The 27,142-nt window shown below is 35.7% G+C and overlaps 1 protein-coding gene across 11 annotated transcripts in view; it reads left to right on the plus strand.

Annotated features, from left to right (window-relative positions):
* The window catches only part of UTRN (utrophin), a 575,792-nt gene that overhangs the window by 295,653 nt on the left and 252,997 nt on the right, over positions 1-27,142 (plus strand). For 10 of the 11 annotated variants that reach the window (XM_063666718.1, XM_063666723.1, XM_063666719.1 and 7 more), the window contains one exon: positions 3,179-3,368. In XM_063666718.1, coding sequence (XP_063522788.1) covers positions 3,179-3,368 — 190 coding nt within the window. Of the gene's footprint in view, positions 1-3,178; positions 3,369-9,182; positions 9,697-27,142 lie in introns of those variants that run through there. The other variant, XM_054489972.2, reaches the window with a different exon arrangement.

The raw sequence follows: 27,142 nt of genomic DNA on the forward strand, positions 1-27,142 counted from the left end.
AATCGTTGTTTGAAGAGGATTATTGACCTTTTACGAACTCATAACAAGGAAACCGAACTGGGATGGAAGGTTCTGGAAGAGGTAGTCGTTAACCCTTAAAGGAGTGGTAGGATTGTGATAAATGGAGAGGGTCAGCAGGACATTTTTATATGGATATAACATTTTCGTGTGGACACAATATTAAGAATATTGTAGAGAAAAAGGAGCACACCACTATTACCTAAACAGAGTATTGAAGGAAACTAGGGGATAAAGTTGGAGAAGTAAACTGGGATCAATTATGGAGGAAATTAAATTCCAGGCAAGGAAATTTGAACTGATTCTGCAGGTTAAGAAGTAAGTGCTAGGATGAGGTTGATGACATTCAAGAATGTCATATAAACAGAATGTTAGTGTGTAGTCTTTAATGTCTGGTTTCTTTGACTTAGCAGAATGCATGTGAGATTCCATGCATGTTGTTGCGTGTATCAGTAGTTTGCTTATATTTATTGTGGAATAGTATTCCATTGTATCCCTGTACCAGACTTTGTCTATCTGTATGTAATACCAGTTGGTATTTGGGTTGTTTTCAGTTTTTGGCCATTACCAATAAGGCTGCTATATACACTGACATACAGATTTTATGTAGACATATGGTGGTTTTTTTTGTTGTTGTTTGTTTGTTTTTGAGACAGTCTCACTCTGTCACCCAGACTGGGGTGCAGTGGCACAATCTTGGCTCACTGCAACCTCTGCCTCCTGAGTTCAAGCAATTCTTGCTGCCTTAGCCTCCCAAGTAGCTGGGATTACAGGCATGCCCCACCATGCCCAGCTAATTTTTGTATTTTTAGTGGAGAAGGGATTTCACTATGTTGTCCAGGCTGGTCTCAAACTCCTGACCTCAAGTAATCTGCCTGCCTCGGCCTCCCAAAGTGCTGGGACTACAGGCATAAGCCACTGTGCCCCACCTAGGCATAATAAATAAATAGGTATTTATTACTCCTAGCAATAAATACCTAGGGGTAAGATTGCTGAGTTGTATCACTAATGCATGGTTAACTTTATAACAAACTGCCAGCTGTTTTTCAAAATGGCTGTACTTTTACCTGCAATGTATGAGAGTTGCAGTTCCTCCACATTCCTGCCAACCCTTGGTATAGTCATTTTCTTAAAGCCATTTTAACATGAAGCAATGTCTCATTGTGGTTTGAATTTACATTTCTCTAATGATTAATGTGCTGAGCATATTTTCATTTGCTTATTTGTCATCTAAACATCTTCTATGGTAATGTATAGGTTTAAATCTTTTGCCCATTTTTTAAAATGATATGTTAAAAAAAGATATGCATCATTATAAAATAAAAAAAAAATGCCAAAAAGTGCAAATAGGAAAGTAAACCAACTTAAATCCCAGCACCCAAAATTAACTGTTTGAATGTTAAGTTAATATTCCAGACATTTCTCCCTCTATGTATATATACAGATAGAAGGACAGATGGATGGGTGGATGAATGGATGGACAGAGAGAAAAAATATGTGTAAATAAAGTCTATTAGATATGCTGATTTCTACTGTGATACAATTTGTATACAGTAGTCCCCCCTTATCTGTGGTTTTGCTTGCTGTGGTTTCAGTTACCTGCGGTGTATACAAAAAGAAATCTTGAGAGAGAGATCACATTGACAGAAGTTTTACACAGTATATTGTTATGATTGTTCTATTTTATTATTAGTTATTATCATCAATGTCTTACTGTGCCTAATTTATAATGTAAAAATAGGTATGATGCATGGGAAAAAAACATGGTATATATAAGGTTTGGCACTATCTATGGTTTCAGACATTCACTGGGGATCTTGAAATATATCCCCTACAGATCAGGAGGGACTGCTGTATCACAAAATTCATCAGGATTTTTAGTATATTCACCATGTTGGGTCACCATCACTACTCTTAATTTCAGAAAATTTGTCATCCTCCAAAGAAACCCCATACCATTAGTAGTCATCCTCCATTGTCCTCCACCGTGCAATCCTAGGCAACACCTAATCTACTTTCTCTCTGTATATGAATTTACCTATTTTGGAAATTTTGTATAAATGGAATTTCACCATATCTGGCCCTTTGTGTCTAACTTCTTTCACTTAACGTAGTGTTTTCAAGGTTCATCCATATTGTAACACGTGTCAGTACTTCATTCCTTTTTATAGGTGAATAATATTCTATGTATAGACATAGTGTATTCTGTTTATTAACTTCTCTCTCAATTTAGGTTGATTCTACTAGTTGGCCATTATAGATAATGCTGCTACAAACATTTGTGTACAGGTTTTTCTGTGGAAATATTTCCAGTTCTCTTGGATTTAAATACCTAGGAGTGAAATTATCGATACTAATTTTTAAAATTCAGTTGTTTCCTTATTATAGAGCTCTGAAGAATATAAAGTTTTAAATGTTGAATTTACAGGTGTGTGTATCTCTTAACTCATATAACTCCAAGACAGCTCTGTGTTCTAATTTTGATGTAGATTTAATGAAGGGTTTATAGAAGCTCATTTGTCCAATGCATTCTAAATATTACTAAATAAGAAACCAACTTGTATAGATATGAATTGTTTAAAATATATAAAGTCAGCTGCTTCAATTATTTTTATTTTGTCTTAAATATTTCTTCAGATTTTATTTCTTCCTAGAATTCATTTAGCCACTGACTGTAGGAGTATTTGTTGATATTGTCTTTATGTAAGTCAACACAAAAGGCAATTGTATTGACTTACATAAAGGCAGTATCAACAAATATTCATATAGTCACTGACTGTACGAATATTTAATCCTTAAAGGAGTGGTAGGATTCAGTGACTGAAAGAATACAATTGCCTTTTGTATTGACCTACAACATATGGGGGAATAATTTAACTTACAATTATGAGTTGTAAAATGTACTTATAATTATTGTATCTTATGGATGTGATTTTAATATTTTTATGACTCTCCCCCTTTCACTCTTCTCAGAATTCACATGACCCCCCCCACTAAGGATTATTCAAGACACACACACAAATAAATCTCCCAGTTACCTATGGTGACTTGACTAAAAGGTCCTTTGGGGGCTGCCTGTTAGTTTTTTATTTAGGGGATGTGTGATGTGGAATGTCACACTGTAAGTAATGGAGCCATGCTGTCATATTGTTACTTTCAGTATTGCTGACAGACAGAACACCTTGGAGGCTGAGTGGAGGATGGTGCAGGCCTCTCGCAGAGATCTGGAAAACTTCCTAAAGTGGATGCAGGAAGCAGAGACCACAGTGAATGTGCTTGCAGATGCCTCTCATCGGGAGAATGCTCTTCAGGATAGTATCTTGGCCAGGGAACTCAAACAGCAGATGCAGGTAAGTGCATGGGAAACCACACCAGTACTTGTGTTTGCCCTGTGCGCTTTTGATCCCTCTGCATGCAAATGTGTTACCCTTAAAAGGTGAGGTTGTCACTTTATTCTCCTATGAAATCCGTGCTCTCCTGTGAATAATAGGTTTCTTGAAATAAGCTCTATTAGATATTTTTACTTAATGTTAGAGGGGAAAAACCCACCTTGTTTTATGGAAGTAATAATTGTTTATTTAGAGTTAGAGGCTCACAGCTATTCTGCTTTTTGTCATTTTAAGCCCTATTACGGTTAGCTTTATTGAATCCTAAATTATAAGGGCATTTTCCCTTAATGTGAAGTTGTTTCTTTCTCCATTTATTATACATACTTAATATAAAAGCTGCAAAAGCTCTATGGCTTAGTTTATAACTAAGAATATTAGGCTTGATGGTATTACTTTTATGTCATTAGCTTGATAACTGTGATTGTATATGTAGTCTGAGGTTCAAATATTTCTTCTACACAAAATGTGCTAATATAAAACTTTTCACTTATAAACATTATGAGGAATCTTATGAAATATGTCTGAATCTTTTTCTGCCCTCAAGTAGTTCTGCTTTAGTGCTCTTGAACCTTCCAGTTCAAAATGTGATTCAGGTGGAGTGCAGTGCCTCACACCTGTAATCCCAGCACTTTGGGAGGCCAAGGTGGGTACGTCACCTGAGGTTAGGAGTTCAAGACCAGCCTGGCCAACATGGTGAAACACCATCTCCACTAAAAATACAAAAATTAGCGAAGTGTGGTGGCGTGCACCTGTAGTCCCAGCTACTTGGGAGGCTGAGGCATGAGAATTACTTGAACCCAGGAGGTAGAGGTTGCAGTCAGCCAAGATCATGCTGCTACACTTCAGCCTGGGTGGCAGAACGAGACTCTCTGTCCACTCCCCAAAAAAACAAAACAAAAACCTGTTTCAATGGGGAAGTCTCCTTGTCAACCATAGTATGACATCTGATTAGTTTATACCATGCCATGCTCACATCAGTTTGACAACTATTATTTCTGATGTACTTGTGAACATGTGTTCCATTGTCTTTTGTTGTTGTTGTTGTTTTGTCACCCAGGCTGGAGTGTAGTGGTGCAATCTCAGCTTGCTACCACCTCTGCCTCCTGGGTTCAAGCGATTCTCATCCCTCAGCCACCTGAGTAGCTGGGATTACAGGTGTGCTCCGCCATGCCCGGCTAGTTTTTGTATTTTTAGTAGAGATGGGGTTTCACCATGTTGGCCAGGCTGGTCTCAAACTTTTGACTTTAAGTGATCCACCTGCCTTGGTCTCCCAAAGTGCTGGGATTACAGGCCTGAGCCACCGTGCCTGGCCTCCATTGTCTTTTGATACATGTCTCCACTTGTCCCAGTTGGTCACATGGTTCTTCAAGGGCAGAGATTATATTATCCATATTGTTGCCTATGCAGTGCCCTGTGTGCAAATGCTAAGTAAATACTGACTGCTGTCCTTGGACCTTGACTCACCATTAGGAAACTCAGCATTGAAACCTTTTTTAAATCCGTTCTTAGGAACTCTTTTCTCTTAAAACATCAAAAAGACTGTTTTGTAAAATGTCAACAAATGTGTGGATCTGGATGAAGGATACAGAGTCTTTCTTTGAACTACTCTGATTCTTACAATTTTTCTTTAAGTTTGAAATTATTTTCACTGAAAAGTTACACAATTTGAAAAACAGATCTTTTTGGAATGAGCTTATTTATAAATTGTCCCTGTGCATGAAAACTCATGGTGTTTTACTGTTGAGTTCTTAAGATTCATTTGTTGAAAATTTCTGTTTAAATACATTGCTGCTTGTATCTTATTCATTGCACAATACATTTTGTGACTTGGTAATGAGTGTGACCAGGCAAGTATCAAAATTAAATCTGTTCCTTTGACTCGCTGTTTTGAGCCTCATGAGGTCACTATAAATGTTAATTGATAAAATATTTAGCCATCATCTGTATTTTAGGAGGTCATAGAGGACTCTGAGTGTGGGTAAATGCTAGATTATTTATTTTTTTATGATTTAAACAAGAAAAAGCCTGACCTATAAATGCTCGCAGTTAATTTATGCAATGGTTTTAATTTCAGTAGCTATCTAGGCTGTGCACTTGAGTAGGTAACAGTTTATACACAATGAATAAAGGAGGCTTTAAATGAACCCTGGTAATGAGCACCAGCAAAGCACAGGCCTATTCTGGAGTTTAATGATGTCTTCTGACATATTTTATCTTAGGATATATTCTTACCATAGCTAAGACTCTTCTCAATATTTAATGAATATTCAAACAGTGGAAGACAAATGTAAATAGAAATGTTTAAAATCTTTCAAAATAAAAATATCTAAGCACAGGATTACTTATGGCAAACAGCATCAAGAAAGGTTGCTGATAAAAATATTAAAATACATTATAATGCTTTATAAAATATAATACATTATTACTTTAGCGTTGCTAAAAATAGTCTCTTTTGGCTGGTAGAAAGTAATAAAGAGGACATTTACTAAGAGTCTACTAAAATTCCTTTGTTTAAAGATAAATATGTACATTTATGTTTAGAATGTTTCACATTACAGTAATTTGCATGATTTTTCACTCCCTTGCTTTGTTATTAAATGCTCTTAATTTTAAAATGTTCTCTCCATTCTATTTTTTAAAAATTCTATGGTTTTATTTTCAGCACCTTATAGATAGATGATTGTTAGAGATTTAGTACCTTTTACTGAGTTTTTCTGAGGAAAGAGAATTTTAATTTTTTTATGGTGTTGTATATTAATGATTCTCCTTTTATATGAGTGAACAGACATTTAAAATAGAAACTTGTTTGGAAATGGAGAGATGTTTGTTGGAGAAAATGACTGTACAAAAGCATGGCAAATCATAACAGAAAAGTTCTGGTGGCATGGTGGTGTTAGTGGTGGTGGTGGTGGTGCACAGTCTGTGCACTAAGGAAGATGGAATAAGGAGCTTGGTGTATCTTTGCTGCATGCACAGGATGTGTATGTAGAACTGCTTAGCTGACACGTTTCACTGTTTATACTTGCTTCATGACTTGTGACAACCAGATCCAAGGCCAGGGGAGTATTTCATGAAGACAAAGCAGTTTATTCTATGTTCAGTTTAAGGTGAATCTTGGGTGAATTTTGATAAGGATAGTTCTAAAGCACATGGAAGATGATTAACTTTTGGGAGTATGCTATGATACATGCCATTCTTTTAAGGATGAATGATGATTTGGATTTATGTATCTATGTTTCATTGCCCTGCTGCAAGGCTGTTAGGATTTATTCCGTAGCAGAGGCCTTTTGGCAAGAGAAAAGCCGATTCTTTGGAGACCTGCAGGAGAGACAAGCTTCCTTGAGAACTGAGCAGTCCAGCTGATAGAGGGTCTTAAATGCCATGCAAGTATTTATATTTTAATCCAGTGGCAATGAAGGGAAGTCATAAAGGATAGTAACAAGAGTGATGCAATGGGATTTTTGCTTTATAGGAATTTAGCTGATGGTATGAGGAATGGACTTGAACTAGACAAGAGTGACAGAAGAGAGGCCTGTTAGGATACTCATGTAGCCATCCAGGCTACAGGTGATAATTACCAGAAAGGAGACAATGGCAGGGGTAGTAGATCTAATGACTCAATAGTATACATAGACTAAGGAAGGGGAAAGACAGATTGCCAAGTGGCGTTAGAGCCTAAGAGTGGGAACATAGAAGAAAATGTCAGGGCAGGGTTGCAAGTTAGCGGGACATGTGTGGGGATGGCAAATTTCATCCATTTTGACTTTGTTGAAATGAAGCATTGGAGTAACATCCAGGAGGAGTTGCCTGGTATGCAGTTGTCACTGTGAATCTATATTCAGATAAGAGTATTTGGCCAAAGATGCAGAAACTTTATTTTTTGCTTTTGTATGAAAGCCCATTATTGACTTCCAACTAGTTTATTAGTTCAAGTGCATTTATTCTTAATGTGCATGTTCATATTCTAAAAGATTGTTATTCTTTTAATTATATTTAAAAATTTTAGCTTTACATTTGGCATTACCAATTAATTGAAATGCTCTGATTCTTTCCTGGGTAAAATCCTGAGTTCTGCTGCCTTTCTGGAGTGGTGTTGTCATGGGTGGCTGATTTTGCTCTCTAATAATTTATGTTTTAGGATTATTACACTTTTATCTCCTATGTTTGCTTTTAGCCTCATTTTCATCCTCTTGTTCCATAGGTGCAGACTTTGATTATAGATGTTTTAGATTTTTCTCCTGTGCCCAGCTCCATGCTTAGCACTGTGCTTGAGGGGTGAATGCTTATATCATGGGGACTTCATCTGCTGGTTCTAGGACAGGGGACAGGAATTATAGCTTCATACTTATTTAATAACAACTTTCTTGGCATATAATTCACATACTGTACAGTTCATTCATTTAAATTTTACAATTCATTTGTTTCTAGTCTATTCACGGTTGTACAACCATCACCACAATCAAGTTAGAACATTTTCATTACCTCAGAAAGAAACCCCTTCCCTTTACTAGCAATTTCCCATTCCTCCCCGCCAATTCCCTCCCCTCTGAACAATCACTAATCTATTTCTATCTATTTGCCAAATACCTTAGCATTTTATATTCTATCCTTTGAATATGTGCTCCACTTTTGGCTTTACACAGATATGGTGACATTGTTAGCCTCACCAGAGGGAGGCAGTGTAGATTCTCAGTTTGGACCTGCAGGGAAAAAAGATACAGGCAGACGCCCACAGAACACTGCCTGATAAACACATTCTATAAGACCCAACAAAGTCGGCAAAGCACTGCTTGATAAACACCGTTCTGTAAGACACAATATAGGACTTTAAATCGTTCTAACATGAAGGACTAAGAAAGGCAAATGAAGTAAAGGAGGAAAAACAAATACTTGAAAATACTGCATTTCTTTTAAAGAATCATGGCAACATTAGACAGAGGTGAAATTGCAGCATTAGCCCGGTTACCAGTTTGAGCAGGACACTGATAATGAGCAACATCTGGGTTCTATTTCTGGCTGTGCTCTTTGACCCAGTCATTTAATCATCCAGGGTTATTTTGCACATCTCCTGATAGTACTTTACCCCGGTTGATATTTGCAATGATATTCAGGCTGCAGTAGAGAATATGTCTCAAGTGTGTGTGTGTGTGTGTGTATATGTATATATACATAAAACCCCAAAATTCTGTACTGGATTTTTATATGATATAATTATGGCCTCATATTTCCTATTCATAAAATTAAAACAGCTTTATGGCAAATAAAATGAGATCATGAAGATGCTGTCTAAGGGGAAATGTGGCAATTTGGAATGTTCAGTAGTCAATTACAGACTTTTAATTTTTTATTAACTTAGCTGTTTAATTAGACAAATCCTAACCTATTCCATTTCTAATGGCTTACCTTCTCGGCAGGCAGATGAGAATCCACTGGATCACCCTGCTTTTAGGGTATCTTAGTCACATAACCCCTGCAAATATTTTTTGTTTTGCTTTATTGTTGTTGTTTTGTTTTGTTTTAGGTGATCTTGGGCTGAGACCTGTCTGGGGGTGATTTTTTAGCACTCAGTGTATGGGCTGTTGTTATCAGAGTCAGTTGTACCCTTCAGCTCTTCTCAAGATTTATAACAGGGTCTCCTGTTCACTAATTCACAGAGCACAGCTAGAGCTGCATTTACGTTAGTGAACGTATCCCTCTTTAGAGAGGGTGAATGCTCTGTTCTCTCTTAATAGAAACCAGCTACAGGGCATGCACCGTGGTGGTGGTGGTGGTGGTATGTTGAATCCCTGTTCCCAGGGGATGTCCGCTTTCTATCTGCAGCTTTAATGTTTCACTTAATATCCTCTTTGGCTACTGAGCGCACTCCTCTCCCGCAGCCGGCAGCGCTTGGCTGCTCGACAACTTCCTTCATTTCTGGCCATGCCGGGCTGAGCAAGTGCTGCCTGTGAGCATCTGCTGGGGGGCTTTCTCTGTGGCGTTTGTCTGTGTTTTTTAAATTGAGAAGTTGAAGGAATACCAGCCTCCTTTTTCCTAGAACCTAACCCCCTATATCTTTCAAATGCTTTCCTGGAAACGAGCATGCTCAGAGAACTGACAAATCATTGTCCAGTGACCGGGAGGAAATGATCGTTGCTCTTCATTTATAATGCAAATTCTGAGGTGTCTCCAGAAGTGTGGTAAACTTAAAATGATGGCTGTGGTGAGAACGTCTCTGCAGAAAGTTGTGGTTTTGTTGCATCGCTTACAAAGGATGGCAGTTTCTTCTCCTCGGTATCAGAAGCTCTGTAAGGTAACTGAGTGATTGAAAATAAGGATCTCGGGTGTCTGACAGTTCTACTGTTTCTCAGGCTCTAAAAACTAATCTTTCAGGTTCTTATCAAGGAAAGATTCCCTTTCTTAGTAACTGATTGTGAAAGCTGTTAAAGTGAATTGCATAATTACATTTTGTTTAAAAATCTAAAACAGGTTTTAGTTTTAGTACATAGTTTATTTTGCAATTGACACAATCTTGTCTTCTGAGATGGGCTAGTGAAATGTTTGGAGAAAATATGATAGCAAAACTACTACATTCATTAAGACCTGTTACCTCTCTGGTACTTTGCAGTATCTTAATATTGAATGGCACATTAATCTTATGTAAATTTTAGTAAAATTAAAAGAAGATTGCCAAATAATCTTTCAGTAGATTTTTTAAAAATGTTCCATCGTTTTATAGCTAATTGCTTTTTCAATTAAAACAATTAAAACACATTTTTAAAAAATGATCAGACTGAATTTCATCATAAAACATCCCCTATATTCTTGAATCTCCATATATTATAGTTACACTTGAAGAATTTAATTTCATTTGGATAGATGAATTAAGTAGACTTACAGGAGGCAACTTGTTTGACAGTTGCAAATTTCTAATACTACATCATCCTGAACATAAACCATTCAATCAGCTGCTGTATTTTTTTAAGTCAGCTGTTATATGTTTGATCATAGCTTTGTTTTATTCAAACTATGTTGATACTATGTCATTACTTTTGTCAAAATTAGAGTGTTTTGATATAAAAGGAGAGAGTTATATTAGCAATTTTTACACTACCGCAGTACTATATTCCTCCTTCCTATCATATTTTTAGTACCGTTCTCAAGAATGTATCTTGTTGCTCTGTTAGCTGCCCAAACTCATTTGTGATCAAAACAACTGTCTCTAAGAAAATATTATTTTTCTGATGATATACAATATGGCATGTCCAGGCATCTAGATGATGCTTATATGGCAGCAGATTGAGGTGGGAAGCAGTATTCCATTAACTTTATTATATCACACTGTAATTTCTTATGATTTGGCCAATTAGATATATTGCTGTCTGGAAACTTTTTTTTTTTTCCCGGAAGTTTTGGGAGACAGATTCAGGTAGTGGGGTATTCTTTTCAGAAATACTTACAAGAGTTTTATTTGCATAAGAAGTTAATTAAAACTTAATGGAACTTAATTAATTCAGTTACAAAGATTTGTAAACCTAATTATTTCAACGTGTTGTGTTTTTCTCCACTTCAATGGATAAGTTTATTCTGGTAAAACATTTATGTTTTTCATGAAAAGGCAATTTTGATAATAGATAAGAAAAGCTCATTCACTAATTCATGCTATTTAATTTTTTTTAACTACCAGTATGAATGTATTCTTTTTTTTTTAAGAGCAGGGTCATTTTCCTGATCCATTTGTGTGTGTACTTTCACAAAACCAAATATTTTTCTAAAGTTGAAGGTATTAAGTTAGTGCAAAGTATGAAACAGCAGAAGTCAATATTGGAGAAAGTTGCTAATTAGTTTCCTAATTCTACCGCAAATAGACACAAGTTAAGTCACTGAAGTCATTGGATAAATTACCATCAGAAGTGCTTTTTGGGAAGACTTCTTGATTTATAATTTCCTAAAGATACCATGAAAATTTAAATGTTTAGAATAAATGTTACTTATTTCATTTAGAAAATTAAAATTTACATCATTTGCTGTTGAAATACTATCTTCCACGTATTCTTTCCCATATGCAAAATTAACAACTGCCTGGATAACGCAATGAGAAATGTACAATTCCAGTACATTCCAGCAGGTGTCAGTATAAGGCAGTGACATAGGAGATTTTGCCTAAAGAACTGGAAATCCAGATTAGGAAGCGGCGCAATTACTATGAAATAAATACACTAGTAACAGATAAATTTTATTTGTGTGGTTATATTTTGAAAACTGATCTAAGTTATTGAGCTATATTAATTTAATGAAATAAAAATTTAGTTGTAGACTTAAATATTAACAGTTGCCATCTCAAATATTGTTAGAGGTAGCTATACCAACCAAAAATACTTAATTGTATGTTAATTATCAGTAGTCCATGTGTCATACCTAAAAGTTTAAATAGGTTTGACATTTATTTGCTTTAAGACACTGTAAATTCCCTTCCCATTAAATTGTAAATGCTGCCTTGACTTTCTCCTTATTCCTCCCACATTCTCTAAATTTAGTTTCTTAGAAAAAAATGCTTTAAGTTTGTGTTTCTCCATAAAAATATAGAAACAGTCTATTGTAAATACATTTAGAGACCAAAATGAATGAGAATAAAATGTGGCATAATCTGAGGGAAATTTGACTATTTAAAATTCATATTGGCATTTTGAAATTCAGTGTCTGAATATTTTTATCGTCTTTTAAATTCCTCTTGAGGATCATTCTTTTTATGTATTATTTGTTTAGTCTTTTGTTAGACTTTTCCCTCTGTGGCAGCTCGTCTTTTCTGCTTATTTTCATACTTCTCCTGTTTGTCAGAAGATAGTGTGTGTGTTACACGAGTAGATATTTGTGTGGAATATTCTCATTTTGTGGGTTTTCTTGTATGTTTCAAAGAGAAGGGAGGAATGAAAAAGACATGTCACAGCTCTCAGAGTTAAAATATACTCCCCTCCCACAATCTATTTACACATTCACGTGTATTTTTTGCCTTTAAAAATATTTCTTCTTGGTTATACATCCAATAAAATTTGAGCAGGAAGCAAAAACATAAGTGCTGCTTACTTGGAGATATAATTAGCAGCATTGAAATTGCCCTGATGACCTAAAATCACCCTACACTGGATGCTAATTTTCTCAGATATGGTTTTGTTTGCTTAGTTTCTTTAAAATTTTCATGCCTATAAAATAATTTTTCTTTTAATAGAGCACAGTAGAAACAAAGCTGATGTAAATGATTTGAAAAATAATATTGAATTTAATTTGTTTTTATTGTTATGTGATTACTTTGGGGTGTTTTGTATCATTAAATCTTTAGATTAGAAATGAGTTATTTGTGTTAATGTTAAATCAGAAGAGATTTTTATAAGTCCTCCTTATTTTTTTCTTAGTGCCAATTTCTGTAAAATATTTAGCAATTCAGGGCATGGTAAAAAGCAGTTTCCTGTAAAGTAGATTGGGATATGAACATTATAGAAAAATGAGAAAAATTTAAAAATATTTAGTGCTGTAAATTGAGTTCTTTGTGACGCAGGCATTTTAGAAAATGTTGATTTAAGTGATATAACTTCTATTTGCTTGAATGTATATGTAAATCATTTTAGTTTAAGTGGTTTTAGTCACCCCCGAAACTATTCTGATCATATTTCTTCAGCAAAAATCTTTTAAACATCTAGCTGTATATAGATGTGTATTCATTTAAAAATTATACACATATGCCATGGTGAAATCATGTATTAAATATTAGTAGTGTATAATTTTGTTCTTACTTTCTACTGTTGCCTTTTTGAACCCCAGCTGATTCTTTTTCTCTATGTGGTATACACAACACGATTTTGGTGACTAGTCATTTACATACAGAGTGAAACTATGGCTATTCTTAGCCTGGCCTTCTGGGGGGCTTGAGCTTTCAGTGTGGTGCTGATCTCAAAGTCTTCCCTGGAAAACTGTGTCTTCTGTGGTATTAAAGCAACTACTTCTGAATATTCTGTGAAAAATAGAAAGAGACCAGAAGATTCCACCTAGCAAGTCACGATTGACCAGTGGTGTCTACAAAAGGCTTGCTTTGTGGCTGTGTGTGTGTGTGTTTTCATGTTGTGGACGTGGACAACACAGAACTATGTAGTGGCTTGTAGTGCTAATGAGTAATAGATAATGAACACGAAGGCACATTAATCTCTCAGCAGGTTTTTAAATTCACTGATGAAGTAAGGTCACACATTATTTTTCATCTATGTATACAGCTCCCTGTATTTAGAGGTAGTTAAGGTTGAGTATGTGGTTTTTTAAAAGACACTGAATGGAATGGTGTATTTTTGACAGGTTGAATTTTGTATTTTTTACTCTCAAACATTTCCCCACCTTTTTTTTCACATGGAGAACCCTGCTCTCCTTGAACAATTAAATCCTGAAGTGATCCAGGGCAATGGAGATTTACTTTATCATGATCTGATTGTTGAGATGTATGTATTTTAAGGTCAACTCTTGGATTCCCTCAGTTTCTCTCAATAACCAACTTATGCATAGATTGTTCGAACCATGGAGCTCAGAGTCATGACCTTCTAGTCTGGAAGTTAGAATTCCCACTTGATCATATGAGTTGTCTCTTCTTGGCTTCATGAGAAAGTCTTGGTTGGATTAGTTCAGAAAGTGTGTGAAGGTTGAGGTTTAATGGAGAAAAACGGCATATGTAGACAGGTTTGCCTCCATCTAACCCTCTCTATGGATGCCATAGGTGTGTTTCATGGGAGCTGTATGGATACCCACACAGACTACTTTCTCTACTCTGCCTCTGTTTCTGCACTTCCTAGTCAGGTCAAGATTACAGACAAAAGTGAAATGGGATTAAGGAGAAAACACCTGCACCCCTGCCTGCCACTATCGGATATGATTCCTGTGGCTTCCAAGAGCACAAGTGCCATTTTAGAAGGCTCTTGGACCTCTGTTTTGCTGTAGTTCCCCATGTTGATATGTGTTGTCAAAATTATGTTTTTAAAAAGTTATCCAATTAACTAAAATTTTGTTAATCAGAAAACTCATGCTATCAGTGACTTGGATAAAGTCAATATAATTAGCTAAAAGCAGTATAATTAGATCTGATGCAATGCTTTGTCACTCACTTAAAAAATAACTAATACATTCTACAATATAGCATTTTAAAATTATTTTATAGCCAAGATATCATTATCATTGGTGTATGTCTAGAAGTGTAATACTAGTACAAATCCGGAACAAATAGAAGGTCCTTCTGAGATGGAGTTGAAGTAGTATTAAGGATATGGATAAAAGGTCCCCTTTATTTGTAGAGTATTACTTGATAATTGTAACTTAAAAGGTTGATAATTTGTGTTTTCCTAGAGGCAAAGTTTATTAAATTTCAAGTGGAAATTTCCTAGCTGTAGGTACTGCTAGATTTTAAATGCGCAGACATAGCTCCTTCCTCTTACTCTTAACTGTGATCACTACCAACTTCTCTTAGTATATTTGGTAGTTTATTTTTAGTTCTCTAAAATAAGCAATTAGTAGAGTTCCTACCATAGAGATAAAAGAATGTAGAAAATGTTATGTCTTGGTAGCTTTCTCAGTTTCACAAAGCTTATTCATTTCTGGGCGAGGTAAATGAGTCCAAATAATTGAAATTGGAAAAGATGTGAAGTGCATCAGAGGGTTGCTTTTCATTTTTCATCTTCTAGTTTGTTCAGTTCTGTGGAACTCTAAAAGATTAATTTATAACACAGCTCGCTTATAAAAGTAGACAGTGCCTTTTAATGCTTAATAAATAATAGGCTTACGTGAAAGTATGGCTTCATAAAGTTAAGCAAGAATTTTGGAAAAACATTAAATGGAAGAAGATGTTGAACCGTTTGCACAATAGACAACTATTTTGTTTTGATTTTAACAGAATTGAGAGAAAAATGGTTGACTACAACAATAGAATAACTGTTAGCTGTTTTGATGGGAAAATATCTTGATACTGCTAGTACAGTTTCCTTACATTTTTAGTATTTTAGAGTTTACAATGTGTTTTCTCATATATTACAGCATTAATAAATATAATATTAACAATATTACATTATCGTTTGTCCTTAAGAGATAGATAGGAAAGAAATTTGTTTTGCAAGTCAGCAAGTGAAGGAACATGCCAGTAGTTAGTTGCTCAGCTAGTATGCGGTGCAGCTTGTGTTCAACATAGATTTTCTGCCTCAATAGCCAGTGTCTCTCTACCTGTAATTTTAGATAGATAATTTTAGAAATTATATTGGGATAAAATGGGTCATTCAGTATAGAAGATATAGAAAGAGAGATTACATTAACTAAGTAATAGATATTGTTTTGTTCTGAGTTATTTCCATATGCATTTCCTTGTCTAAAGAAATTTAACCTGCAGTCTCCTTTAAAACATGAGCTGGAGCATGAGGAGAACACTCCATGTTCCTTTAAAACATGGAATTCTGGAGAATGAGGAGATGTTGGAAATCATCTGATTCAACCATTTCATTTTGGACATAAGGAAACAGAGATAGTCTATAATGGATGTTTTATTGCTGACAGCTTTTTTTTTCTCTTTTTGAGACAGGGTCTCTGTCGCACAGGCTGGAGTACAGTGGGGCTATCATGGCTCACTGCAGCCTTGACGTCCTGGGCTCAAGCTATCCTCCTGCCTCAGCCTCTCGAGTAGCTGGGATCACAGCTACTGTGCATGCCACCACACCTGGCTAATTTTTTTGTATTTTTTTGTGGAGACAGGGTCTCACCATGTTGCTCTGGCTGGTCTCGAACTCCTGAGCTCAAGCAATCTGCCTGCCTCGGCCTTCCAAAGTTGCTGACAGTTTTGAGCAGGTGGCTATGTACTTGTTTTCCTAGAAGTTTAAAAGTAAGGAAATATATTCTTTTCAAAACTATTTCGATGTTCGATGTTCAAGTATTGGCTATATAATGTTAAGGAAATAAAGATTTTTTAAAATGAGTTCATTTTGCACTTTCATAAGAAAGATGGATTGGGTCATTTCCATCCATATTAAAATAGTTGGTTCTGGTTTTTGATTTATAACTTAATTTGGTTTGATTCTTAATAATACAAACGTTAAATTATGTGTTCATTGAACCCAGTTCTCCATACCCAAATGTAGTTTTTTATCATTATATTTAAAAGGACATAATAGCTCCCTAAGAAAGAAACTGAAAGGAGTCAACTAACTTAACAGACTGAGCTGTTTAAAATAAGAAATATATATATATATTTAAAAATTTAATTCAAAGAACATGTATTGAATGGCTGTCATGAACCAAAGATATGTGCTAAGCAGCATAAATGTAAAATGCAGTGTTGCATTTTCCATGGGAAACAAGGAAGTACAAATAAGTTGTTCTGAGGAATTTTAGTCATTCACACGTGTCTAGCGTGAGACTAGATTCAAACAGTTCTGGCTTTGCCACTTACCAGTTATGTAACCTTGGCAAATCCTTCCACATCTCTGTTTCAGTTCCCTCTTCAGAAGATAGGGTTGGAATTAGTCTCTCTCTCTCTCAATCTACACATACACACACACACACGCACATGCACACACACACACACACACATAAGGTTGTTGTAGGAGTTAAATAAGTTAATATTGATAAGATGGTAAAAACAAAGGCTGGCACATAACTGCTATGTGGGTTGGCTACTGTTGTTACAGTTACCACTATTGGTAGGATTGTTCTCCCACCTTGATTGAGTGTGGATCAAATGAGACGATCCACTTGACACGCCCAGCACAGTCTCATGTCCCTTGGGTGTGGTGATGGTATCATCATCTTCATTATCTTTATCTCTGAAGTAACCCTTACATCTTAACAAGGATGTTCACATTACAGTTGCCTGAGAATTTTTCCAAAGGATTCATGCCGCTGCAGACCTTGACTCACTGGGGTTCAGATGCACCCTGGTCACCCCACTGCGAAGATGCCATAAACTCCTGCTTTCAACAGTGAAGGAGAAAATACATCTTTGAAATTTTCCCTGGGGTTGATATTTTCTCTGAGTCTCAGCTTGAGGAAATGCAAGAAAAAACTTCCCTTGACCAGTGGGGCTTGTGATAGAAACTCCTGTAGGATGCTCCTCAATTTGTGAAGCCTTTTCTGGATTATAGATTAGGCTCTGAGATGGCCCCTAAAAATCTAGTTAACCCACAAAGAAACTGATATAATGCTGATTGACATAAAACCTCATATTAAAAAGAAGTCCTATTCCATTGCCAGAAACTAAACAAAGCAAAGGAAAGAAGTCGTCTTTACTGTGAGTGATACAGGAGGAAAAACAAACATGGTTGCTTAGTAGAGGATGGAAAGAAATACTGAGAATTTTAAATGTACTTCTGAAAAGTATACATTTTAAGAATTATGCTTTTTGATGCCATCAGTTTTGAGTCTAAGCTCACCCCCCAAAATCTGAATTTAGTATTCTTAGTATAAGTCAGTATTAATTATAGCCTTAAAAAAAAGCTCTTGATTCTTGGCTCAAAAAATTTATAAAATGAGGAATTTTCCTTTTTTTCAGGGTAAATGTTGCAAGAGTTAAAGGGGTAGAGAAAAGGGGGAACTTTTTTAGTTGAAAACGTTATCTGATTGTGTATTTACTCTGGGTTCAGAATTTTAAAAGACTAGAGTGTAGCACCTCCCCTGGCATCCCGCAGGCCAGGGTGGTTGTGATATAGAAGTATGGGAAATGCTATTTGCTTTGGAGCTTTATTCTAGGATTTTATAGCCTTCCTTTTACACTTTACACATCATGAATGCTTTTTTTATGTCATATATTGTGATTTTTTTTAAAACAATGTAAATAAAATTATATTGAGTGGCTGCACCATAATTTATTCAGGGAACCCACTATGGTTAGGTAACTAGGTTGTTACCAATGTTCTCATGATAAATAATTCCATGATGAACATCCTTATACATCATTAAGTGCATCCTGATTATGTACAGGGTACGTTATTAGAATAGCATAACTGGACCAAAAGGACCAGAACAATGAAAAGCTTTTTAATTTTTTTTAATTTTTTTAGTTTTTTTAGACAGAGTCTTGCTGTCACCAGGCTGGAGTGCAGTGGAGTAATCTGAGCTCACTGCTACTTCCGCCTCCCAGGTTTGAGCAATTCTCCTGTCTCAGCCTCCTGGGTAGCTGAGACTACAGGCGTGCACCATCATGCCCAGCTAATTTTGGTATTTTTAGTAGAGACGGGGTTTCACCATGTTGGCCATGATAGTCTCGATCTCTTGACCTCGTGATCCCCCCGCCTTGGCCTCCTAAAGTGCGGGGATTACAGGCGTGAGCCACCCCACCCAGCCAACGAAAAGCTTTTGATATTTATTGCCGGATTTCCATCTTGCAAGGTAGCACCTGTTTACATAACCACTACCAGCTTGAATGCCTGATTTCTTGTACCCTCACAGACAATAGGCAATACCAATTAAAAATATTTTATGAAGTTGTTAGATGAAAATCATAACCCTGTTATAGAATATAAACTGAAACCTAGTCAAGTTGAATGATTTACCTGTGTAGGATCAAATATTCTATCCCAGAACTGTCTGAATTTCAGATACTGAGAACCCATTCACTGTAGTTTCTAAAATGGGATGCAACAAATACAGTATAATAAAACTAGAAGTTGTCTGAACACAGAAGAAGGGGCAGTAAAATCTGAATTTAAAATGTCAGAGAAGTGTTAGTACTAATATGGATCTTGAGGAGTAGATAGAATTTTAGTAGAGCAGAAAACTCTGCGAATAGACTGAATGAGTAAACATGTTACCAGATGCAAAGTCTTGACTAGGAGCTGTCCACGTTCTTGGCGCAATGAACAAAGAATTGAACAAAATGCACAAACAAAGCAACGAAAGAATGAAGCAATGAAAGCACAGATTTTTTGAAAGAAAAGTACACTCCACAGAGTAGAAATGGGCTTGAGCAGGTGGCCCAAAAGCCCTGATTGCAATTTGCTTTAGGGATTTTATTAAACTAAAAAAATTTGGTGACACCCCTAGGTACCCTTAGAGGCCTCCAATTGGTTACAATACCCTATGTGAAAGAAGGATTGGCCTGTGACCAATCAGAGGCTGAAGTGAAGCTTTGGCCTGAGACCAATCAGAGGCATTTCCCATTTGTAGGGCAGGGTAGAGGGGTTTTGTAAAAAGAGGAGTCTCTGGCCTCTTCTCACTTGGGCATGGAGAGATGGGGTTTTCCTTTTGGCCCAATTCCAAGAACTCAGCCATGGCTTGGCCTTAGGCTGCCTGTCTCAGACCCTATTCTCCTGCCTCAGACATGGAGCGCAAAAGTATGCTGATTGTATTCAGAGAACATTGGGTACTTGTCCATCATAAATGTCTACAAAGTTCATTCATTTACATTTTTATATTAATAAAAAAGTTGCCCTTTTGATTGCCAGCTATGTATGCCAGATCTTTTTGACTGTTTCCAAAATTTAGTTCATTTTCAAAGGAAAAATATTTGTGAATATTGGAGATACTCAAACACAGCATTTCAAAAAAGGAATTCTAAAAAAGAAATTGCATAATATTTGTATCTTTAAAATAAGGACATAATTCTTCAGAATGCATCTTTTAAAGGAAACAGCCTTCTTTTGGATGTAAGTCAGTTTGGTATGGGAGTGACAAAAATGTTATACTTTTATGTTATGACTTAGTTGATGAGGGAATTACACAATATTTCAAGCAAAAATGAAAAATAATTCACAGTAGAAGTCAGTCTGTCTAGAATTAAATTATAGATTTGTAGAACATTAGAGTTTATGGAAATTGTAGAAATGACTTGACCAATTTCCTTATTTTATAAATAGGGAAGCAGTGCCTTAACATCTATGTAGAGCTTTGCTCTTAAAGTGCTTTAATATATTTTTTTGTGCTGCCCAAGGTCACACAACCCACTGGTACTCCATATTTAAGCTCCCAGGAGATTACTCTAGTATCTTTCACTACATCTTGTGTGCATTTATTTTTGTGGAATTTGTATTTAACTTTGCCTGGTACTATAATTAGCTATTCATTTCTTTTTGACCTTCTGAATTGTAAACTCTTGAATTTGGGACTATACCTTGTTTTCGAGTTCTGTGAACAGAACAGTATTTGTAAATATTGAATAAATAACCCAAATTTCAATTTTTCCTTAGATTTAAAAATTAATACAGTAAAGCAGAAGTTCTATATACTTTGACTCTAGTTTTTTTCTTTTCAAAACAGTCTTATTGATATATAATTCATGTAAAATTCACTTTTAAAATGAACAATTCAGTGCTTTTGGCATGTTCACAGGGTTGTGCAACCATCACTATAATTTAATTTTAGAACATTTTTGTCTCTTCTTAAAAAGAAATCCCTCATACTCATGAGCAGTCATTCCCTATTTCTTCCCACCGCACTGCCCCAGCCCTAGGCAACCCTGAACACTTTCTTTTTTTAATATTAGACTGACAGTAATATTTTGAAACCATGGGATTAGGTAAAAGTTGTGGAAATATAATTCTAACTCATTGTGATAAATTTACTACCTTATCTTAGAGAACTTGATAGTTTTGAGTTTTAATTCTTAGTACTATCTAGGGCAGCTTATGTTTAGTGCTATGTAAATCATATCTATAAAATATGCACAGTAATGTACTTTTAATAGAAATTATTTAGAATACAGTACAAGTAAAGTATAATGGGAAAAATGCTGAATTTGGAATCACAAGATCTAGATTTGATTCCTTACTTGTTTGATCTTATGTAATGCCCAAGGGACATATCAGTCCTCAGTTTTGTCTTCTAGACAGTGGGAATAATTTACATTCCAGATATTTTAGAAAGCTGTTATAGGACCAGTGTATTAATGTTTGTGAATTTGCCATGCAGAGCTAGTGTTATGGAAATCAAAATATTAAATTTCCTATAAATAAAAAAATAACAATCAATGACAATATTTATCTACCTTTGATTTTCTCACCATTCACTGCTGAAACGCTTTTTGAAAATAGTGACTAACTCAGACTTCTGTGTGTCTCAACTGAGGCGGGAGAATGTTGAATACTAACCACCTGAGGTCTTTCTGCAATGCAAGGTCAGTTTATTTTTCTTCTTTCCTGGGGCACACAGCCACCTTCCATATTGAGGTACATTCTCTGCCAGTAAAATCATACTATTTCCAAACAACTTAGATTCAAACTGGGGCTACATAAGAGGGTCCATGTCTTCAGAGCAGGACTAATAGCCCCTGAGTCTGCAGCATCTAGTCAAATGAAGTATTTTGAAGTCTTTATTCAATCCAAAATTAGGGCAGCCATAATTTTAAAAATCTATACATTAGTAATCTTAGATGCTAGGAAGGCTTGAAGAAGGAAGATCTTTCTTGAATTTCCATAATAATTAAACATTCTGGTAAATCTCAAATGGTTTTTGCATAATATGTTTTTTGAGAGTGTGATTTTGATAGGTAGTGAATAACCTGAATTAATGACCATAATGACTGTGTGCTGTTTTGCATTAATTCTTGAAACAAAACCTAGATTGTTTCATTACATGGCCTGTCTTTGTGGAAGATCCTTATACGGTGTGGTGGTAAAGAAAGGGGAACATTTGCTCTGTTTTGAAGTAATTGCTTCTAATGGAAGCCTAATGACCTATTATGCTTATTTCTAAAAGCTGAGCAGTAAGCTTGATAGGAAGCTAGAGAAAGATTGGAGAAATTATATCATATAAACCAAAATTTCAGGAAGGTGCATGTGGTTGAGAATCAATACCTCATTAGACAACTTAATAATTCAATAGTTTACTTATGCCAAATGTCATCCTTACTTTAAAAGCTGGAGTGATTTCTAGAAATGTGTCCACATCCTTGCGGGTTAGGGTACGGGGCAGCTTCTGGCCAGCTGTCGTTCAGGTGTCTTATGGTTTTTCCGAGTTTCATATGCAGATCAAACAGGTCAGTGAGAGTAGAGTTTTCCTGTGGTTATTGAAATGATAACATTTAATAACCTATGGTGACTTTGGATATTCTCAAGTTTAACTTCCTAATTTTTTCAAGATCAGGAGACAGAAGCTTAGAAGAGTTAAGTGATTTGTCCTATAGGATTAATTAGTAGTGGCAATGACCAAACTACGATGATATGGATATATTCCATTTTTGGGTTTCATGGGACTGTACTACCAAAGTGTATTTTATATGTTTCTAATTTGGACTATTGACACCAAATGAATCAAATAGTTGGAGTAAATGATTTACTTGAAGGTGGTTCCAAAACTTAATTAATGAAATGTATCTCTTTAGATAAAACACATATGGTAACATCTTAACAGCTGTTGAGTCTGGTTGTCAGTATATGGGTATTTATTTTACTCTTTTTTCAATTATTCTGTATGCTTGAGTATTTTTATGATAAAATGTCTTATAGGTAACAACAACCCTATTCTAATAAAAGCTGGTCAGATTACTTGAACCCTTGCATACTTTACTGTTGGGCATCATAAAAGAATTTGAAATGCTTTTTTTTTTTTGTATTCTTCATGTTTCAACTTCAGATGGTGACAAGCACAAAATGGCTTAAAAGTGTCTTGGCCAGGCACAGTGGCTCACGCCTGTAATCCCAGCACTTTGGGAGGCCAAGGTGGGCAGATCACAAGGTCAGGAGATTGAGACTATCCTGGCTAACATGGTGAAACCTTGTCTCTACTAAAAGTACAAAAAATTAGCTGGATGTGGTGGCACATGCCTGTGGTCCCAGTTACTGGGGAGGCTGAGGCAGGAGAATCGCTTGAACCCGGGAGGCGGAGGTTGCAGTGAGCTGAGATTGCACCACTGCACTCCAGCCTGGGCGACAGAGTGAGACTGTCTCAAAAAAAAAAAAAAAAAAAAAAAAAAGTGCCTTAACTTACCTGGCAATAAACATTTATTGAGTCTGCAGCTTTCATTCACTTAGCTCATTTACATTTAAGTGAAACACATTTAAAAACTCATTTTTTCATTTTGCAAAAGCTAGGCATGCCTACTATAAAAGTTTGCAACTTTTCAAAGCATGAAATATGTAGAGTTGATAGCCTCATTTATTATATTTTACTAGTTCCTCTAGAGATGAACAACAAAATTGTCCTTTATGAAAGCTGTCATTCTCTAAAATTCAATATAATAGGAAAGTTGGTGTGTAATCTTATTTAACAAGGCTTGCAACTGATAACTTTTGTTGAGACAGGCATGGGGGCCCTTCTTTTGGTGTTGACATAGTATCTTTTTGTCTTTCATATTCATCAAGGTTAGTAGAAAGTTATCAAGTTTCTATTCTTAAGCTCTAGAACTATCCTTGTCTTTATTTATGAAAGAAGCATAAACTTTGTCAAAGGAATGATTTACTCAAAATAAGTTATTGTAAAGCCCATTCATAACTATACCTTTTTATTTTGCTTTTCTCGTTTCTCTGAGTCATTACTTAAAGCTGGTGCTTTATAATTTGACTTAATCACATATGGTGTGATTCTTTTAGCACACATACTGTTGTTTTTAAATCATTACATTTTAAACTTCTTTATATCTAGAATTTTTACATTGCCAGATAACCTGAACTTTCCCCTGCTTATCTGGTGAAAGAATGATAGGAATTACAATGTTTGAAACATAGTGTTGTTCCTTATTTACTAAAAATTATATGGAACAAAATATATCATTCTGGCTTCCAAGGATGAATCTGTCAATGAAAAGAGTCAAACTCTGTAATATTTGAAGAGATTTATTCCAAGCCAAATATGAGTGACCATGGCCCATGACACAGCCCCAGGAGATCCTGATAACATGTGCCCAAGGTGATGAGGGTGTAGCATGGTTTTATACATTTTAGGGAGAAAATAGACATCCATCAATACGTGTAAGATGTACATTGGTTTGGTCCAAAAAGGCGGGACAACTTGAAGTGGCTTCCATGTCATAGGAGGATTCAAAGATTTTCTGATTGGCAGTTGGTTGAAAGAGTTCATCTAAAGACCTGGAATCAATAGAAGGGAGTGTCTGGGTTAAGATAAGGGGTTGCGGAGACCAAGGTTCTTATTGTTGCAGATGAAGCCTCTAGTTAGCAGGCTTCAGAGAGAATAGATTGTAAATGTTTCTTATCAGACATAAAAATGTACCAGACTCTTAATTAATTCTCTCCTGGTTAGGGAAAAAGACCTGGAAAGGGAAGGGGGTTCTCTGTGGAATGTAGATTTTCCCCATAAGAGACAGCTTTGCAGGGGCATTTCAAAATATGTCAAAGAAATATATTTTGGGGTAAAATACTTACATTTCTTTCAGGGCCTGCTGTCTGTCATGTTGATATCTTGTTACTAGAGAGAGTCTGTTTTGTCAATCATAAGGTCGCTGTATTAATGTTAATGCTAGTCAGCTGTGCCTAAATTCCAAAGAGAGGAAGTTATAATGAGGCATGTACAACCACCCATTCCCATCAAGGCCTGAACTAGTGTTTCAGGTTTACTTTAGAATGCCCTTGGCCCAGAGGAGGGATCCATTCAGTTGGTTGGGGGCCATAGAATTTTATTTTTGGCTTCCAAATCAGAATGAATATTGCTAGACTAGAAACAACTCAAAGGTTGTTGGAGAATTTTAAAATGTATTTATTTATTTATGACATCTAGTTTGTGCTCTTGATTAATTGCTCTTGATTAACCTCCCTCATCTTTAAATTAAATCAAAATTAGCAAATATTTATTGCGGTCTAGGAGAAATCTCATTTAAGGCACAAAGCACTGTGTAAAGCAGTAGAATGTTTTCTTTACTAATAAAGGACAGAAATTGAAGACCAGGAATTAACCAGCCCATATATTTCCTGATATATACCTGATTTAGTACAGGTGTATTTGGGGAAATGGGGTGGTTGGTTAGGGCTGGAAGAAAGTGAGGAAGAGTACTCAATTAAATAGTTCTCATGATATTATTTTATATTGAAAAAATCTTTGAGAGGTTAAACAAATAATTAAGGTAATTAACGAAGCAGTGAGGGGTACACTGGGTTGGAGGCGGGAGGTTATCATTCTGGACATACCTTTAACTGTGTGGAGGGAAATGGATATGTCAACTGTGCTGAAACTTGTGTTTTTTTAAATCTCTAGGTTGGTTTTGTAAGGTATAAAAAATGTTCTTTAGAGAAACCTCTGAATGTCAAAGAAGTATAATGACAGCTTGAATATGCATATACAGCAAATCACTTATAATTTTGTTTGGCAAATGAAAATAGATTTCATTAGCTTTAAAATAGCATTTACACTTTTACTCTTGGATATATTAAAAAGAAAGTGCACATTTTGTAAAATGGAGTAGAAAGGAAGGAAGAAGAAAATAAAACTTACCAGTTAACCATACTATTCAGAAGGGAATATTATTAATGTGTTACTTTCATTTCACTCTTCTTTTCTGTGTGTACACAGGCATACCCCCATCTTATCACACATAGCTTTACTGTGCTTTCCAGCTGTAGCATTTTTACAAATTGAAAGTTTGTGGCAACCCTCTGTGAAACAAGTCTATCAGTGTTGTTTTTCCAACAGCATGTACTTTGTGTCTCTGTGTCACAGCTTGGTAATTTTTGCAATATTTCAAACTTTTTCATTATTATTATATGTTATTTTACCCAGTGATCAGTGATCTTTGATGTTACTATTGATATTGTTTTGGGCACCTCAAACCACACCCATATAAGATGCTGAACTTAATCGATAAATGTTGTGTGTGGTCTGACTGCTCCATCAACACACCATTCCCGTCTTACACTTTCCTTGGGCCTCCCTGTTCCCTGAGACATAACAATATTGAAATTAGACCAGTTAATATCCTTACATTGGCCTCCAAGTGTTTAAGTGAAAAGACGAATTGCACAATGCTCACTTTAAATAAAAAGCTAGAAATGATTAAGCTTAGCAAGGAAGGACTGTCCAAAGTCAGGATAGGTCAAAAGCCAGGCAGGCCTCTTGCATCAAACAGTTGGCCAAGTTGTGAATGCAGAGGAAAAGTTCTTGAAAGACATTTAAAGTGCTACTCCAGTGAAAACACAAATAATAAGAAAGCAAAATAGCCTTACTGATGATAGTGAGAACATTTTAGTGGTCTGGATAGAAGATCAAACCAGTCACAACATTTCCTTAAGCCAAAGCCTAATCCAGAGCAATGCCCTAACTCTCTTCAATTCTATGAAGGCTGAGAGAGTTAAGGAAGCTACAGAAGAAAAGTTTGAATCTAGAAGAGGTTGGTTCATGAAGTTTAAGAACAGAAACCATCTTCATAACACAAAAGTACAAATAATAAGCAGCAAATGCTGATGTTGAAGCTGCAGCAAGTTATCCAGAAGATGGAGCTAAGATAATAGATGAAGGTGGCTACACTAAACAACAGATTTTCAATGTAGATGAAGCAGCAGCTTTCAATTAGATGTCATCTAGCACTTTCATAGCTAGAGAGGAGAAGTCAGTGCTTAACTTTGAAGGTTCAAATGACAAGACTCTCTTGTTAGTGGTTAATGCAGCTGGTGACTTTAAATTGAAACCATTGCTCACCTACCATTCTGAAAATCCTAGGGCCCTTAAGAATTATGTGAAATCTATTCTATCTATGCTCAATAAGTGGAACAACAAAGCTGGATGACAGCACACCTGTTTGCAGCATGATTTAATGAATATTTTAAGCTCAATGTTGAGACCTACTGCTCAGAAAAAAAGATTCTTTTCAAAATATT

Source organism: Pongo pygmaeus, chromosome 5 (genome assembly GCF_028885625.2).
Source record: "Pongo pygmaeus isolate AG05252 chromosome 5, NHGRI_mPonPyg2-v2.0_pri, whole genome shotgun sequence".
Taxonomy (NCBI): Eukaryota; Metazoa; Chordata; class Mammalia; order Primates; family Hominidae; genus Pongo; species Pongo pygmaeus.